Genomic DNA, 13,761 nt, shown 5'->3' with positions numbered 1-13,761 from the left:
TTGAATCTTAAACGAAATGTCAGTAACAATTTAATTTCCATCCAAAGTATATTTGTGTGGCTCTCTTAGAAATATCTAATCCATTATCTCCTCTCTTGTACAGCTGACAGAAGGAACGACTCTGGGGCGGAGAAACGTTACCAGGAGATCGTCCAGCGTCGTAAATTGGTGGATCTCGCCAAGGCACAGGCCCAGGAGGTGGCCGTCCTACGTGCCGAGGTGGAGCGACTACGTATGAGAACATTCCCTGCACTTGTGCAGGTTGAACATTAGCACTGGCTGAGCACATAATACTCCTGTGTTGAAAATCAGTATCGGACTACATTTATGAAAAATGTGAAAAAAATAGTTTTATATGTATGTGTACAATGATTGTTGTAATGTGCATTTTTGCAATATGAACAAAAAACATCACATTTACTGTTTTTATAAAAATTTCAATAAAAAAGTCTTTGAAACTATTTCTGACAGTGAAATTGGTTGATAAAAATAAGCTGACAAGAATACAAATTATTGTTCATTTTATATCATAATTCAATTATCAAATTACTTAAATTGTTTATACTGCCGATCTTTGGTGAAATATTTGATTGTATTTATTTTTTATGTCTGATGGCAAGTTGTTAAAATGTTAATATTATTTACTATGTCTGTGATAAACATGTGTACATGTCGGAGATTAAGACAGTATTTGAACTGTATGTATATTATACAGTACCATCCGTCCAAAAACTTGTGTATTTTGATTTTTTTTACGGATACAAGTTAAAGTGCATGCAGTCTATTAAAGACTCCTCTGTGAATATTTTGATAGTTTAAACATGATATGTAAATTATGGTTTGATTACATCACAAACAACCAATAAAACTGTGTGATAAATCATTTATCAAATGAATACTGTTGTGTTAAAAGAAGGCTTTGGCATTGCTGATTATTTTTAGTATCCTTAAGAATATCATTAAGATAGCCTTTTTTCCCTAAGTTTATTGTTAAAGCAGAAATCAGAACTTGATAATGTTTGTAAGATCACTGGTCTGAATATTATTGTATAATGCTGTTATCAAATGCTAAAATTTTGAATAAATTCTATTATATTGAATGGAAACTTTTCTTTTTACAATAATACAACAAACACTACAGGGTCTGTCACAAGCCCGGTAGTCGAAACCATCCCTTTTTAAGAGGCACAAGGCAAGGGACAAAACAACAATGAACCTGCAAAGACGCAGACATTTCAACACCACCGACATACACAAATACAAACACAACAATCGGACCAATTATGCATCAAGTCATGAAAGTTACTAACGCTTTCGGTCCACAGTTTCATGTCCTTAGTGTTGCTTCATCTGTGGTCAACCAAACTAGGCACAAATGTTCACCACATAATGGCTTTGTTATGTACACAGCACCAGAGTATATCGATCCAAGTTTGAAGAAGGTTTGCTGGATTATAACAATTGGTCCACAGGTTCAATTGTCCACTGTGTAACTTCAACTATGGTTAACCAAACTTGGCACAAATGTTCACCATATAATTGATATGTTTTGTACACAACGCCCAATTATTGATCCAGGGTCAGTCTACACATATATCACACACTTGGATTTCTTTCACAATATTAACAAATATATATTACGTTTAGTCCTTTGTGTGACTAACATGTACAACAGGTGAACTAAAAGTAATATTACAAATGCAATCATTATTTATTGTATTCTAATCATTTTGATATATCACAAAGGTCAACATTTTGTTGCATAATATTATTACTTAGTGATGTGAATGTAAGGTCATCATTAACAATATAGATTTCCAACGGTCCCGATTTCCAACTGTTCCATTTACATATACAAGCACGTACAAACTTTTGATGACGGATGAAGAAAGAATATAGCTCTAAAATCTGGACGCCCCATTCTTGTCAGGGGAGGTCACTGCGTATGGGAATGGTAGAGTCTAACCAGCAAATATCAATTTGGTACGTGCTTTTCTAAATTAATGTAGATGTTCACGTGACTTCCGGTCTGAGACTGATTTTATCGGATTTTGTTGTTTTAGCCGATTTCGCTGATGTTTTGCTGTGAATGAAAGTAATGATCGAAATTCAGTTTAGCATTGACCCGTTCTGTGTTTATTCAAAACTGTGAAACTTGAAAAAAGCTTGTTTTCCGTGAGTTTTTTGCTTGACAGAAATGGTTGTTTTCGGATAATGCACAATTCGGACACTATTTGAAGTATCAGGTTTTAATTCCGAAAACATGGTCTATCAACATTTTATAGGTGAAACACATTTAACACATCATGTCTGTCAGAAAATGCGAGAGATCAGCTTGAAGTACTAGACACCTAGTACTTTCAGGAAATTATTTCCTTTTTTTTTTTTTACTTCCGAGCCAAAATTAGGTAGTTTCATCAGTCATGGCAATGTGCTGAACGTCCAAGTTACCATAACCCAAGATTTCCTACTGACTTAAAGTGTCATTTATGATAAAAAATGGCCTTTACACAGAAATGGTTCTGAATATTTAAAACTATTGTTAAGTTATTAAAGGCCGTGGGTTTGAAGTATAGGATCTGTTGGAGCAATGAAGGCATCAAATAATAAGTTGACATTGATTGATTTATTTGGCAAATCACTGTTGACTTGTACATCACTTAAGAAGTAGTTCACTTAGTCCTGCACCCCACTTAAACATATTTTTTGTCAGTGTATGTAAGGTACTGTAAGGAATGCTGACAGCTACTTAACCTATAATATCATAATATTATATTTTCAGTATGATGCAGAATTGTCAACATCTTCATAGCTAGCACACTGCGATAAAAATTGAGATGGCGACTATAGAAAAGCTCATCAAGGCTTTTGAAGCCTTGAAAGTATTTCAGCCTGTAACCACAACAGTGGAGGAAGTGGTTACAAAGTAAATATATATCCTGAATTATATATGTAATGTATTCTGTATGTATAGAACAAACAATAGCTTTTTTGTTACCAAATTCAATGCCAAAACATATAGGGTAGGTAGGTAAATAATTGAATTATATATATTTATTTTTTATTCTTTTTTATTGAACTTGTCTTAATTTCATTTTCAAACTGAATAGAAATATTGTTACACCTTATGGTAAAATAATGACATTCAAAAACTGTATGCAATTGTATGTTTATGTGCCATGTAAAATTTACAAATGTACTTGCCATGTAAGAAATGTTAAAACACAATGTACTTTTATGTTAACAGTTTAGTAGTTTGTTTCTCCTGTTCTTAGAAAGAAGGACCAGCCACTGTCAAAGAAAGACAAGATTGCTAGTTGCAACCTCGTTGCAGATTGTATCTGTGCTGTTAACATGAGGTAAGTCTTGTTTTCATTACTCTGAAACTGTTTTCATACAGGGCAGGGCTCGAATTTAAGCTCACATACTCGCTAAATGCAAGTCAGTTTTGCTGTTAGCGACCTCATAAAAAATCTACTCGTTAAAATTCGCAAGTCCCATATTTCAAAACAAAATTACCGAGGATAAAGGTAATGAGTACGCAAAGAATATCATGTCGCTAAGACGCTTTACAATGCATAACAGGTAAGCAATAAACGCTTTTGTGACACTGATAGTGTATGCTAATTTGATGACGTAGAACACAAATTCCAACACAGTGATCTCCCTTCACAAGCAGAGATTTAAAGCAAAGAGAAGAAACCACCGTTTGTGTGTGCGATTCGATACCATTTGGGGGGTTTCCGCAATGTGACACTGACATTGTTAGACAGAAGTTTTATTCAGACCAATTAATGTGAAATGAAAAAATGTCTTTTGTTCTATTGATTAAAAGAATTTTGTCATGTGTTATTCGGCATATAATGCTTACTTAACCAAATTTAGTACTTTAGAAAAAAGCAAGTAACTGTTTGAAAATGTGAGTTGAAAATTTACCCACTAGCAAAAAATTGCAAGTAGGAAAAAAGTTTAAATTCAAGCCCTGCAGGGATTCTTAAGTTAGGAATTAATCCTGAAATCACGATTGAGAGATTTTAAATTCAGACTAGTGTACAGTTGTAAAGGTTACTTTTTCGCTCAGACATTTGCATCAAAACCATTAGGCCATACCAAATTTGTATTATGCTAAGCGTCAACCCCTAGTATGAAAACCTATCTTGCTGTCCTGAGAAAACAAACAAACCGGCGTAAGAAACCCCTGAATAATAAACCGAGTGACATCCTATGTAGTATATGGACACCAGAGCCTCCTTATTCCATTCTGAACTATTCTCAATCTTGAGATAGATTGTGAGATAGATTTCCACAGCGACATGAGTTCAAATAGAACTTGTAAGTGTGTTTGTCATGGGAATCACACAGAACACATCATTACCTGATATCAAATACCAAGATCAGTGCTCCAGCTAGCCCGTTTTTCAATGGCGCAACGCCGGTGCTCCTTCTCTTACCGCCCTGCCCCCTTTTTGAGTAGTGCCCTTTTCACAAATACTCTATTAGGGCCAATTATTCTGTTAGTGCCCTTTTTACTATTGAAATCATTATGAAAGAGCAGCAGCCCTTAATCCGCTGTTATAATTTAGACAAATTACGTAATACTTATGATAATAGTGTTCCCGCTAGGTGTCACCATGCCCCCATTGTCTGCTTAAAATATGCCGTAATGCCCTTTCAACTTCCCATGTGCCTTGTCCAAGTCATATGACAGCTAAGTGTGTGTTTGTGCAGTGAGCAGACGACCTGTGTATTCATAATCGGTCATCTTCTAATCCAATAATTAGGAAGAGCCAAATACAGAAACATCGTCCGGAGGCGGGGCTATTGAATGTCAGCCAATCAGAATATTCATTGAGAACTCGTTCATTCAATCATGAAAGTTCGTAATTGCAATAGAAAATGTGAAGGGATGGTGAACAAAGTTGTCAAGCACAAATCTTTAAAAAAAATTGTTAATTGTAGGCCTATTGTACTGACGATACTCGCCATTTTAATTAAAAATTGTTGATTTGGAAAAATGCATGCTTCATACTTTGTACAAATAATCTTAGATTATTTGTACAAAGTATGAAGCATGCATTTTTACACTTGAGTGGTATAGTCAGAACTATAGTAAAAGGAAATTGATAATATTCGGCAAGATACATTGATCAAATAAAATGTCGTGTTTTTTTTTATTGAAACATCACTTCTAGGGATAAAACAATAATTTGGCAATTGTTGAAAATAAATTGTTTAAGACTTATGTTGGCAATGATCGTTTGCATAATCCTGCATAATCCTGGAATCGATTATTGCTTTGTTATGGTTATACCTTATTCGTTATACTTTGATACCACTTAAATCAGAATGTTTTTATGAAATTTTGCCTTTGACTACATATCTGAAAAATTATTGAAATTACTTGACCAAATTTTTTCGTTGCTCAAATTTGATTTCGAACTGCATTTCAAAACTAATGTTTTCTAAAATTTGTACAGGTCAGTTCAGGACTTCCCCAAGTTCCTTGGTATTTCCATGGAAACATTCCTGAACCTCTGTGATGATCAGGAGTCTGATATAAGAATGGTGGCTGACGAGTGTCTCAACAGGACTATCAAGGTTTGTATTATGTGTTCAGTTTTAGTCTGTCTTCTGGGAGGGATATAAAAGAGTGTCCCTTGCATACATGTGATAATTTCTTGGGTCGATTCCGGGACACTCGTCGTAATGTCAACGCACACTAGGGGGGTCTGGGGGCATTCCCCCCGGAAATTTTTTAAATGGGGAACGTCTGTGGTGCATTCTATAGCATATCTGGGGCTATTGTAGTCGTTTTTAACGTCGGGAAAATGTACCTATTTTGACTGCCAAGACGTATTTTTTACTTGACATGGTTGTTTTTTTCTGCATTTTCTTGAAAAAATAAAAACACCAGATGTTTTCCCAGGCTTTAAATGAAGTGCTAACCAGGAGGATATGCAGTCTACTTTCGGTTTCATCAAAACAGGAAATAAACAACTATACGGGCACCTGTTTTCCCGCGCTTTTGAGAACATGCGTTACAAAATATTTATTTTTTTATCACATTTAAAACGTTTGCAATTTATGACACACAATATTTTCCAGACGATAAAGAAGATTTTCCAGTCGATGAGCTTTTTTTCCGTTTGGAGATGCATATAATTTTGATAGAGACGTGTCAACAATCGGCTGTATAAAGCGATCACGTGACTTACCATGGTCACGTGATTAAAGCACTCTATATAATCACCTGTAAACCCCATATCGTCAGTTTTATTTTGGCGTAAAAATACACACGATAGTTCGGAAAAAAGGTCAAAACACTAAAATTCCTTATGGACGCGTAAGTTGTTTAAAGTATAACGACGTATCGGCTTTGAAATTTGAAAGGAATATGGGATGTTTTCCGTGTTTTAATTTTGTTTTTTTTACTCATTTTGTCACTTTCTTTGAACTTACCTTCATGCTCGTTTGTTGGTAAAATGTGTGAAAAATATCAATTCATCAATTAAAAGCTATCATTCATAAGACCAAACAAATCCATATGCAAACAATGAATTTGTATACAAGAACCCTCCCCCACTCGTTAAGCACAACAATAGGCCGATAGATCAATTATCGGGTGATTGACGATGACCTCGACGACACACGTACCAATTAACGGATTAGTGTCAACATGTCCTGTGTTTTACGACCAGTGTCCCGGACAGGCAAAATAGCTGACTTACATTGGTAAAATTAAGATAATCGATTCCGATTCCGAGATATTTTTTTTTTTTCGTTTTTTTTTATGACTTTCCGGGACAAACATGCACCCTCCGTGACTCCGTGACAGAGATACTATTTCCGGGACAATCCCGGACGTCCGGGACGTTATCACATGTATGGTCCCTTGTGACAGTGTAATTCACTGGTGCGCATTAAAGAACCAGGGTAGCTCTTACCAGTGTCTGTGCCCTTTGGCCCTAAAAAATCTGGGTCTTAATTTTGTAAGGTTTTTATACAATGTTGCACGCTACTATATTCCCTTAAGATATTGCTTAACCCTGTAGCGCATGTATACGAGATAGGCCGACATAGCTCATTAGCAGATGTAAACGCATCTGGCCGACCCTATACACTACTGGATGTAAACGCATCTCCCGCATATTTCAATAGGGTCATTTCAATACTTCAATATTGCATCTTTCTTTTTGTAAACAATATCCCGGATGTTTATAAAGCTGAAGATTAACCTTTTGTGTATTGATTTTCCCTCAAAAATGTTGTCTGCTAAAACTTGAAGGTCATTATTTATACTGCCAATCACAGGTGTGAGATCCTACTGTGACGTAATAAAACCTCGAGGAATGGCAGTACTGTACAGTATGGAATTTCCCCCAAAACATTGATGCGTAAATCAATGAAATTATTATGTCAGTTTAATTTACCATTGAAATCAATAAAGATAATAATTATTTGTAGATAATATTTTGTGTTACAAACAATAGAAACAATAAGTAGCTGAGAAAATGATGAGTAAATTTTCTGCTGAGCTAATCGATGGCCAGCATGGTTCTGGTCGTAAAATAGGTCAAGTATACAACATTTGTGCAAGCGTTTGATGATTTAGATCTTTTTATTCATTACTTGGAAAACATTTATCGGCTTTCTTTTTGTAAAGAATTTTATGAGGGGGTAATAAAGTTAAACAGACACTCTGGACTGGATCTCTCAGCTGGATGACACCGGATATTCCTGCCACATTTCTGTGTATTATAAACAAGAACATCAATTGTCGGCTTTTTAATCCAGATGTGTCTTTTTTATGATAGGGGTAATAAAATTTAGATCGATCCCAGCATATTATTACCCTTTGATTAAATGCAATTATGACATTTCAAAGAAATGTTATAATTCCATCTTGGAAATGCATTCACAGATGAAATAAAGGAATTTTATATTTCATCATTGACACCATTTATTAGATAAATTAATTACCTATAAAAAATGTATTCACATAAAAAAGATTTGGAAACAATTATTTGGAGTAATATTGATTTTAAGGTCATACTGCTGTATTCATTTGCTCATTTACGAATATCCTGAAAAGTACCTATACAGATAAGGACTGCTTATCAGTAAGATGGCTATTGACTGGGAGGTGTAATCTGGCCACTTGTCTATGTGCTAAAGGGTTAAGACAAATCAAGGTCATAACTTTGTGGGGTGTTTCTATGTAGCATGCTTCTATGTTCTGTTAAGATGTTACTTGAGATGAATCTAGGTCATAACTTTGTAAGGTTTTTACAATGTAGCATGCTACTATGTTCTATTACAGACATTGCTTGAGACGAATCTAGGTCGTCTACAGGTGGAGCTGTATAAGGAGATCAAGAAAAACGGATCGGCGCGTTGTCTGCGGGCTGCGCTCTGGAGGTTTGCTGAGATGGCACACCTCATACGTCCTCAGAAATGCAGGTACAGTGAAACCTGTATTAAGTGGCTACAGATTTTAAATATTGCCAAATTTGAAAGAACTAACAAGTCACGAAAAAAATTTCCTTTCAAAATTAGTCTTATATACAATGCGATAGCAAAACTAGTAACAATAATAAATGACATTATCTTTTAGAATTAACAGAATGTCAGTCAATGGTGGCTAGTTTTCTTAAAGACTGTGGCTGTAGTATGCAAGTCTGATGATTAGGTTTATGTTGCGATGATTACAAATGCATCAGACATGTACATGTAGTTTTAAGCAAACTTTAGTATAATCCTTAGTTAGTGTATGTATTTCATATTATCGAACTGACTGAACATGTTTCAGGCCATACATAGTGAACCTACTTCCGTGCCTGACCAAAATCTGCCGGCGAGAGGATGAGGGAATACAGGAAATGTTGCTTGTCGTCATGGCGAAAATCTGCCCCGCACTCATGGGATTTGCAACTGACACTGAAGTTAAGGTAGGATAAAAATTTGAGAATAATTTATTCAGGTTTGGATGAAAGCTATCTTGTTATGGTGTAGATAATATGTTATAGGATTTCTTACAGTTCTGTAGGAAACTACATGTAGATGTTGTATAATTTTTTTCATGAGCATGGTTAGTTTGATAATTTTGAAATTGTTCCTGTGTAGAAAAGAAAATTAATAAACAAGTCTGTATTTTAATGGGCTTATACAATGTTAGCGAACATAATGCCATCAAACCACTCTTACGTTTCTGCAGTACATACATCTTTAGGGTTAGCTTAAATATTATGGAAGGGTGCTGCACCCTGTCCTTTTTTGGTGGCACCCTTCTGTCCGCATGCATGTAAAATTAATTGCTTCAGACTGTCAAATATTTTTGTTTGATTACGATACGATTATTAGTTGATAAATACATAATTAACTTAACATATGGCAGTTGAACACTAAAATCACTACAAAAAAACACAGTCTGTTACAATGTGCCTTTTTTCCCTTAACCTTGTCCCTTTTCTGAGGCAGCCTGTTCTTTTTAAACCTGGCTAAAATTCTAATGTTATAGGGGTTTGATTAGGTATAGCACAGAGCGCATGAGATATTCATGCAAGTTTCAGACCTAACCTTATTACAACATGGTAATAATTGTAATGTCATCATTCACAGGTGTTGATTAAAGCATTCCTGCCGAACTTGAAATCCAAGATGGCGTCATGTCGGCGTGCAGCAGCCACATGCCTGACCCTGATTTGCCAGTATTCCCGAAGTCCCCCGACCTTCATCAAGTTTCTCCTGGACTCACTGCTTGGTGGGTTGAATAATAAATACTGGCTTTTATTACTGTATATGCCCCAATGTACTGGGGCCATATCACAGAAGCGTTTTAAGTTGAAATTGTAACTTCTCTTAAATTGAACAATTTCCTTAACTGTTTTATTTCAGTGGTGAAAATGTATATTCTGAAATAAAAATATGGAAACTTCAGTTTAAAAAAAATAAAACACCAAAGGAAAGGATTTTCATAACCAAACATTGGTCATTTTACAGAGCTGGTTCTGTCAGTGATCAGTGAGGTGAACTATTTACAGCTGTGTTTGATGAGAAACCTTGTGCCAGTTGTCAACTGACCACTGGTCATTTCAGTTGTAGTTGTTTTCATAATGGACCACTGGTCATTTTACAGAGCTGGTGCTGCCAGTGGACAGTGAGGTGAACAATCTACAGCTGGTGGGAGCCATTATGTGTGTGAGAAACCTAATGCCGCTGTTGATGGAGCATGGAGAGGAAGGGCTTGGAATGAGAGGCAGCTTCGGGGAGACCAAGCACAAAAAATTGGAGACTGTCACTACTAACCAACTTGTCATAGTAAGTCTTTGTGTTCATATGTTCTCTCAAGTTTGTGGGAGCATTATGTAAGTACAACATTCAGGGGGCTTTACTAGACACAATCATGACAAATGCCTTGAAGTAGATTTAAATCACTAATTAATTAGGGCATGAAATTAAGAACAAATAAATTATTTTTTATTTAATTTTATTCAAATGTTCAGTCTCGACTCATTGATGAATTCAGCTGGAAAACTATCAAAGAATGTGTTGTATGATCCAGATGAACCAACTGCTTGTTCACCAGTTATGCCACCCAGATCGCAATGTGGTCAATTCCTGTCTGGAGGCCCTGCAGCAACTCAAGAGAAACCTGCCTGTCCAGTTGAGGTCAATCCTGGCTATAAAACTATTGTGTGAATTTGTTTTGTTTGATCCAGGTGTACCAACTGCTCGTGCACCACCTAAGCCACCCGGATCACAATGTGGTAACTTCCTGTCTCGAGGCCTTGCAACAGCTTCTGAGAACCCCGCCTGCCCAGCTGAGGCCCATCCTGATGACTGATGGAGGGATCAGAGAAACTTTTATATACAAAAAGGATATTAAAGGTCTTCATATTGATGGTATGTATTCTGGAAGTGTTTATTATGGAAACTGAAGATGGGACATTTTGTAGGTGTTGTTTGTAGTTTAAACACAGCGTAAGAACAGTGGAAATATTAAGTTTTGGTAGATTTTGTTATCTAATAAATAATTGATCTCATTTTTTCTTGCGTTTATGCTGTATGAACGCTTGAGCTTCGTGCACTTTTGTTCGCTTAACCTACTGCATTCATACAGCATAAACACATGAAAAAATGTAATCACTACTCATATTTACATTTAAAAAAATATTCATGATGATTTAAAATGAGCAGTAACAATTAAGTATTTGTTCTAAAAGAAATGTAACTGACAATATATGTTTGAATAAAAGAATAGCTGATTTTTGTAACGTTGTATATAATTGGTTAAATGAAATCACATTAGTCCAATCAGAGCAAAATATTGAAATAAGCGATGATGTCCTGTTTATTAATATACAATATGAACATCAGGTCAAGCTTTATCTATACTAAGGACTAAATGAATGTAAATACTGAGTCTTAAAGCACTTTGTTGTAAACAGATTACACTAATTTGTCTTCCAGTTGAGTCAGAAACTGCACCAAACAGGCAAACATTGTAGAGTTATAAATACAAGGTTACATTATTGACATAAAATCATATCTTTGCAACATGATATTTTTCTGTTTTCCAGTGTTGGCAGGGATTCCCTCTACCAGTCAGTTGTCTGTGGCATCAGAAGACGCTGGATTGGATGAAGAATCAGAGTCATGTGACATAAAAGGCCAATCAGAGGCCTTGACAGAAGATCTTGACCAATCAGTGACAGGAGAGCAGCAATTAACCCAAAGAAACACAGAGAGCTTAAAAGAAAATGTAAAGGAATCAGACATGGGCTTAGTGATGACTTGTGATTCAGAATATTCCAGTGTAGAAATTGGAGACATTAATGATGATGCTTCAGAAAGGTCAGATCTTTCGAAAGCAAGAGCAGGAAGCCAAGAAACCTTGTTAAGCATTAAAAGCTTGAGTCCAACTCATGGAGCAGAAGGAGCAAGTGAAATAGTAGGACAGGATATGAATGGTAACCCAGAAATAGAGGCACCTGAGTCCGAATCTTCAACTTCATCTACTGTTGAAATAAACAATAAAGATATACTAGAAAACATTGGTTCTCCTACGGAAGGTTTGCCGATACTCTACTGTGTTCGAATGGTGTGCGGAAGGTTTCTAATGACAGGAAGGAAAGGGGAGCTAATGCCGGACAGAAATGTTAGGGTTAGCCTCAAGAATCTAGCCATGGGCTGCGTGGCAAGTGCTGTGAAAATATACCCGACTCTCTTTCTCGAAAAACTGACAATAGGAGGTGATAAAGGTAGATATTCTTTTCTTTAATTATCAAGATTCAAAATGACTGAGTGATATTGTATTTCTGTTGTTCATTTTTATATGAACAGCAACAAGAAAATGGTTCTTATAGAAAATTTAATACATGCAAACAATATGACGTCATTTCCTTGTTACTGAAAATAGTACTGCGGTCCCAATTTAGGGTTTTAGCTAGAGAATTATGGAATGCCTGTGGTGCTGCACCCACAAGTGGATCCAAGGGGAGGGGCTTTTAAATTGTCCAGGTTTACTTTTTGTTAATATCAGAGAAAAAAAGTAATAAAATATGCACCATCTCGGACAAGAAATTGTTTAAATTTTCTTGAGGGAGTATCTTAAACCCCCCTGCCAACATTTTAAACTATTTAAAATTTGATTCTGAGGGAGGGGCCAATGTCAAAAGGTTGTGCCCATAAGTTACACCCCCTATAATGTCAATTCCTGGATGCGCCGCTGGCACCCTGTCTTTTCTTTTGTAGCACCCTTTTGTCATGGAGACACATTTGTCACATATTTCTTTTGTTTTAATTAAGACTATTAATATGATTATAAATATATACATATTTAGCAGTTGAAACTTCTTCAACTTACTTCAATTTAACACAATTCCTAACCTTTTTTTAATTCATAGTGCTAAAACAGTGTTTATTACAGAGCCCAACCCAGGGGCTTCTATCCAGGATGTGCTGCTGTATGCAGGCCACCCCGACCCCCAACTGAAAGGCGTGACCAGCCAGATCATCGGCAACTTCCTGTCTGCGGCCCTCACAGAGGGAAGAGGGAACTTCAACAAGTGGGTGCAGGCAAGGAATGTCCCGTCACTGGGTTAGTTGTCAAATTGTGATTTCTAAGGTTAAAACTATACATTTAATTAAAAAATAAGCTATTTTATTAACTTGTGTAAAAATTACTTTGGGATTAGCGGGTACCTTTGTTGATTCCCTTATCTTATCTGTCAGTTTATCTAATGTCAAAGTCACACTGAAAGGTTGATGGTAAAAATTCCTTGTATTTTGGCTTGTCTGTGCTGTAGCTTGGCTATGCACTATGGAATTTTAAATGTTCACCATGAAAAGCTGGTGTTTCAACTCATATTGGTGGGTCAACAGTCAGGGACAAATTTGAGATACTGGTCAAATTTTCTTATATTTTCCTTTGTTTGACATCCCTGATATGCATAACCAATTACATTCCCAGCCAAAGAAAATTTCCAATAAAACAATATGAGGTCCATATTGATAACAAAACACTTTGATAATTTAGTCAACAACCTTTCACAAAACAGTTTAATCATTTCTATTTAGCAGCTCAACATTGCTTGTGTTTCGCTGACAAAGCTTTAGTTTTTAAAAAAAATTTTTTAAATACCTGGTACATTCACTCAAAGGGTTTTGACAAATTTCCCTGCTTTAAGGTTTGGATTTAGACAACAAAGTTTGCATATTTTTCTAAATACCCTGGGTATGCCTGGTGAGGCAAAATATTGA

The 13,761-nt window shown here is 35.9% G+C and overlaps 2 protein-coding genes across 24 annotated transcripts in view; both read left to right on the top strand.

Moving 5' to 3' along the window:
- Window positions 1-1,100, top strand: part of LOC128211223 (cilia- and flagella-associated protein 43-like) — a 65,965-nt gene extending 64,865 nt beyond the window's left edge. For all 18 annotated transcript variants that reach the window (XM_052915772.1, XM_052915762.1, XM_052915770.1 and 15 more), the window contains one exon: window positions 104-1,100. In XM_052915772.1, the coding sequence (XP_052771732.1) occupies window positions 104-273 (170 nt within the window). In that variant the 3' untranslated portion in view covers window positions 274-1,100. The remainder of the gene's footprint in view (window positions 1-103) is intronic.
- A 916-nt stretch (window positions 1,101-2,016) lies between these two features.
- LOC128211359 (huntingtin-like) overlaps window positions 2,017-13,761 on the top strand; it is a 69,555-nt gene continuing 57,810 nt past the window's right edge. For 4 of the 6 annotated variants that reach the window (XM_052916066.1, XM_052916064.1, XM_052916065.1 and 1 more), the window contains exons 1-11: window positions 2,017-2,095; window positions 2,783-2,926; window positions 3,276-3,359; window positions 5,478-5,598; window positions 8,321-8,460; window positions 8,810-8,948; window positions 9,619-9,760; window positions 10,136-10,317; window positions 10,719-10,902; window positions 11,580-12,260; window positions 12,929-13,099. In XM_052916066.1, the coding sequence (XP_052772026.1) occupies window positions 2,838-2,926; window positions 3,276-3,359; window positions 5,478-5,598; window positions 8,321-8,460; window positions 8,810-8,948; window positions 9,619-9,760; window positions 10,136-10,317; window positions 10,719-10,902; window positions 11,580-12,260; window positions 12,929-13,099 (1,933 nt within the window). In that variant the 5' untranslated portion in view covers window positions 2,017-2,095; window positions 2,783-2,837. Of the gene's footprint in view, window positions 2,176-2,782; window positions 2,927-3,275; window positions 3,360-5,477; window positions 5,599-8,320; window positions 8,461-8,809; window positions 8,949-9,618; window positions 9,761-10,135; window positions 10,318-10,718; window positions 10,903-11,579; window positions 12,261-12,928; window positions 13,100-13,761 lie in introns of all 6 variants that reach the window. The other 2 variants (XM_052916063.1, XM_052916062.1) reach the window with 2 other exon arrangements.

The sequence above is a fragment of the Mya arenaria genome, chromosome 12, assembly GCF_026914265.1.
Source record: "Mya arenaria isolate MELC-2E11 chromosome 12, ASM2691426v1".
Classification (NCBI taxonomy): domain Eukaryota; kingdom Metazoa; phylum Mollusca; class Bivalvia; order Myida; family Myidae; genus Mya; species Mya arenaria.
Note: the sequence above shows the minus strand (reverse complement) of the source record. Positions and strands in the feature narration are given on the sequence as shown.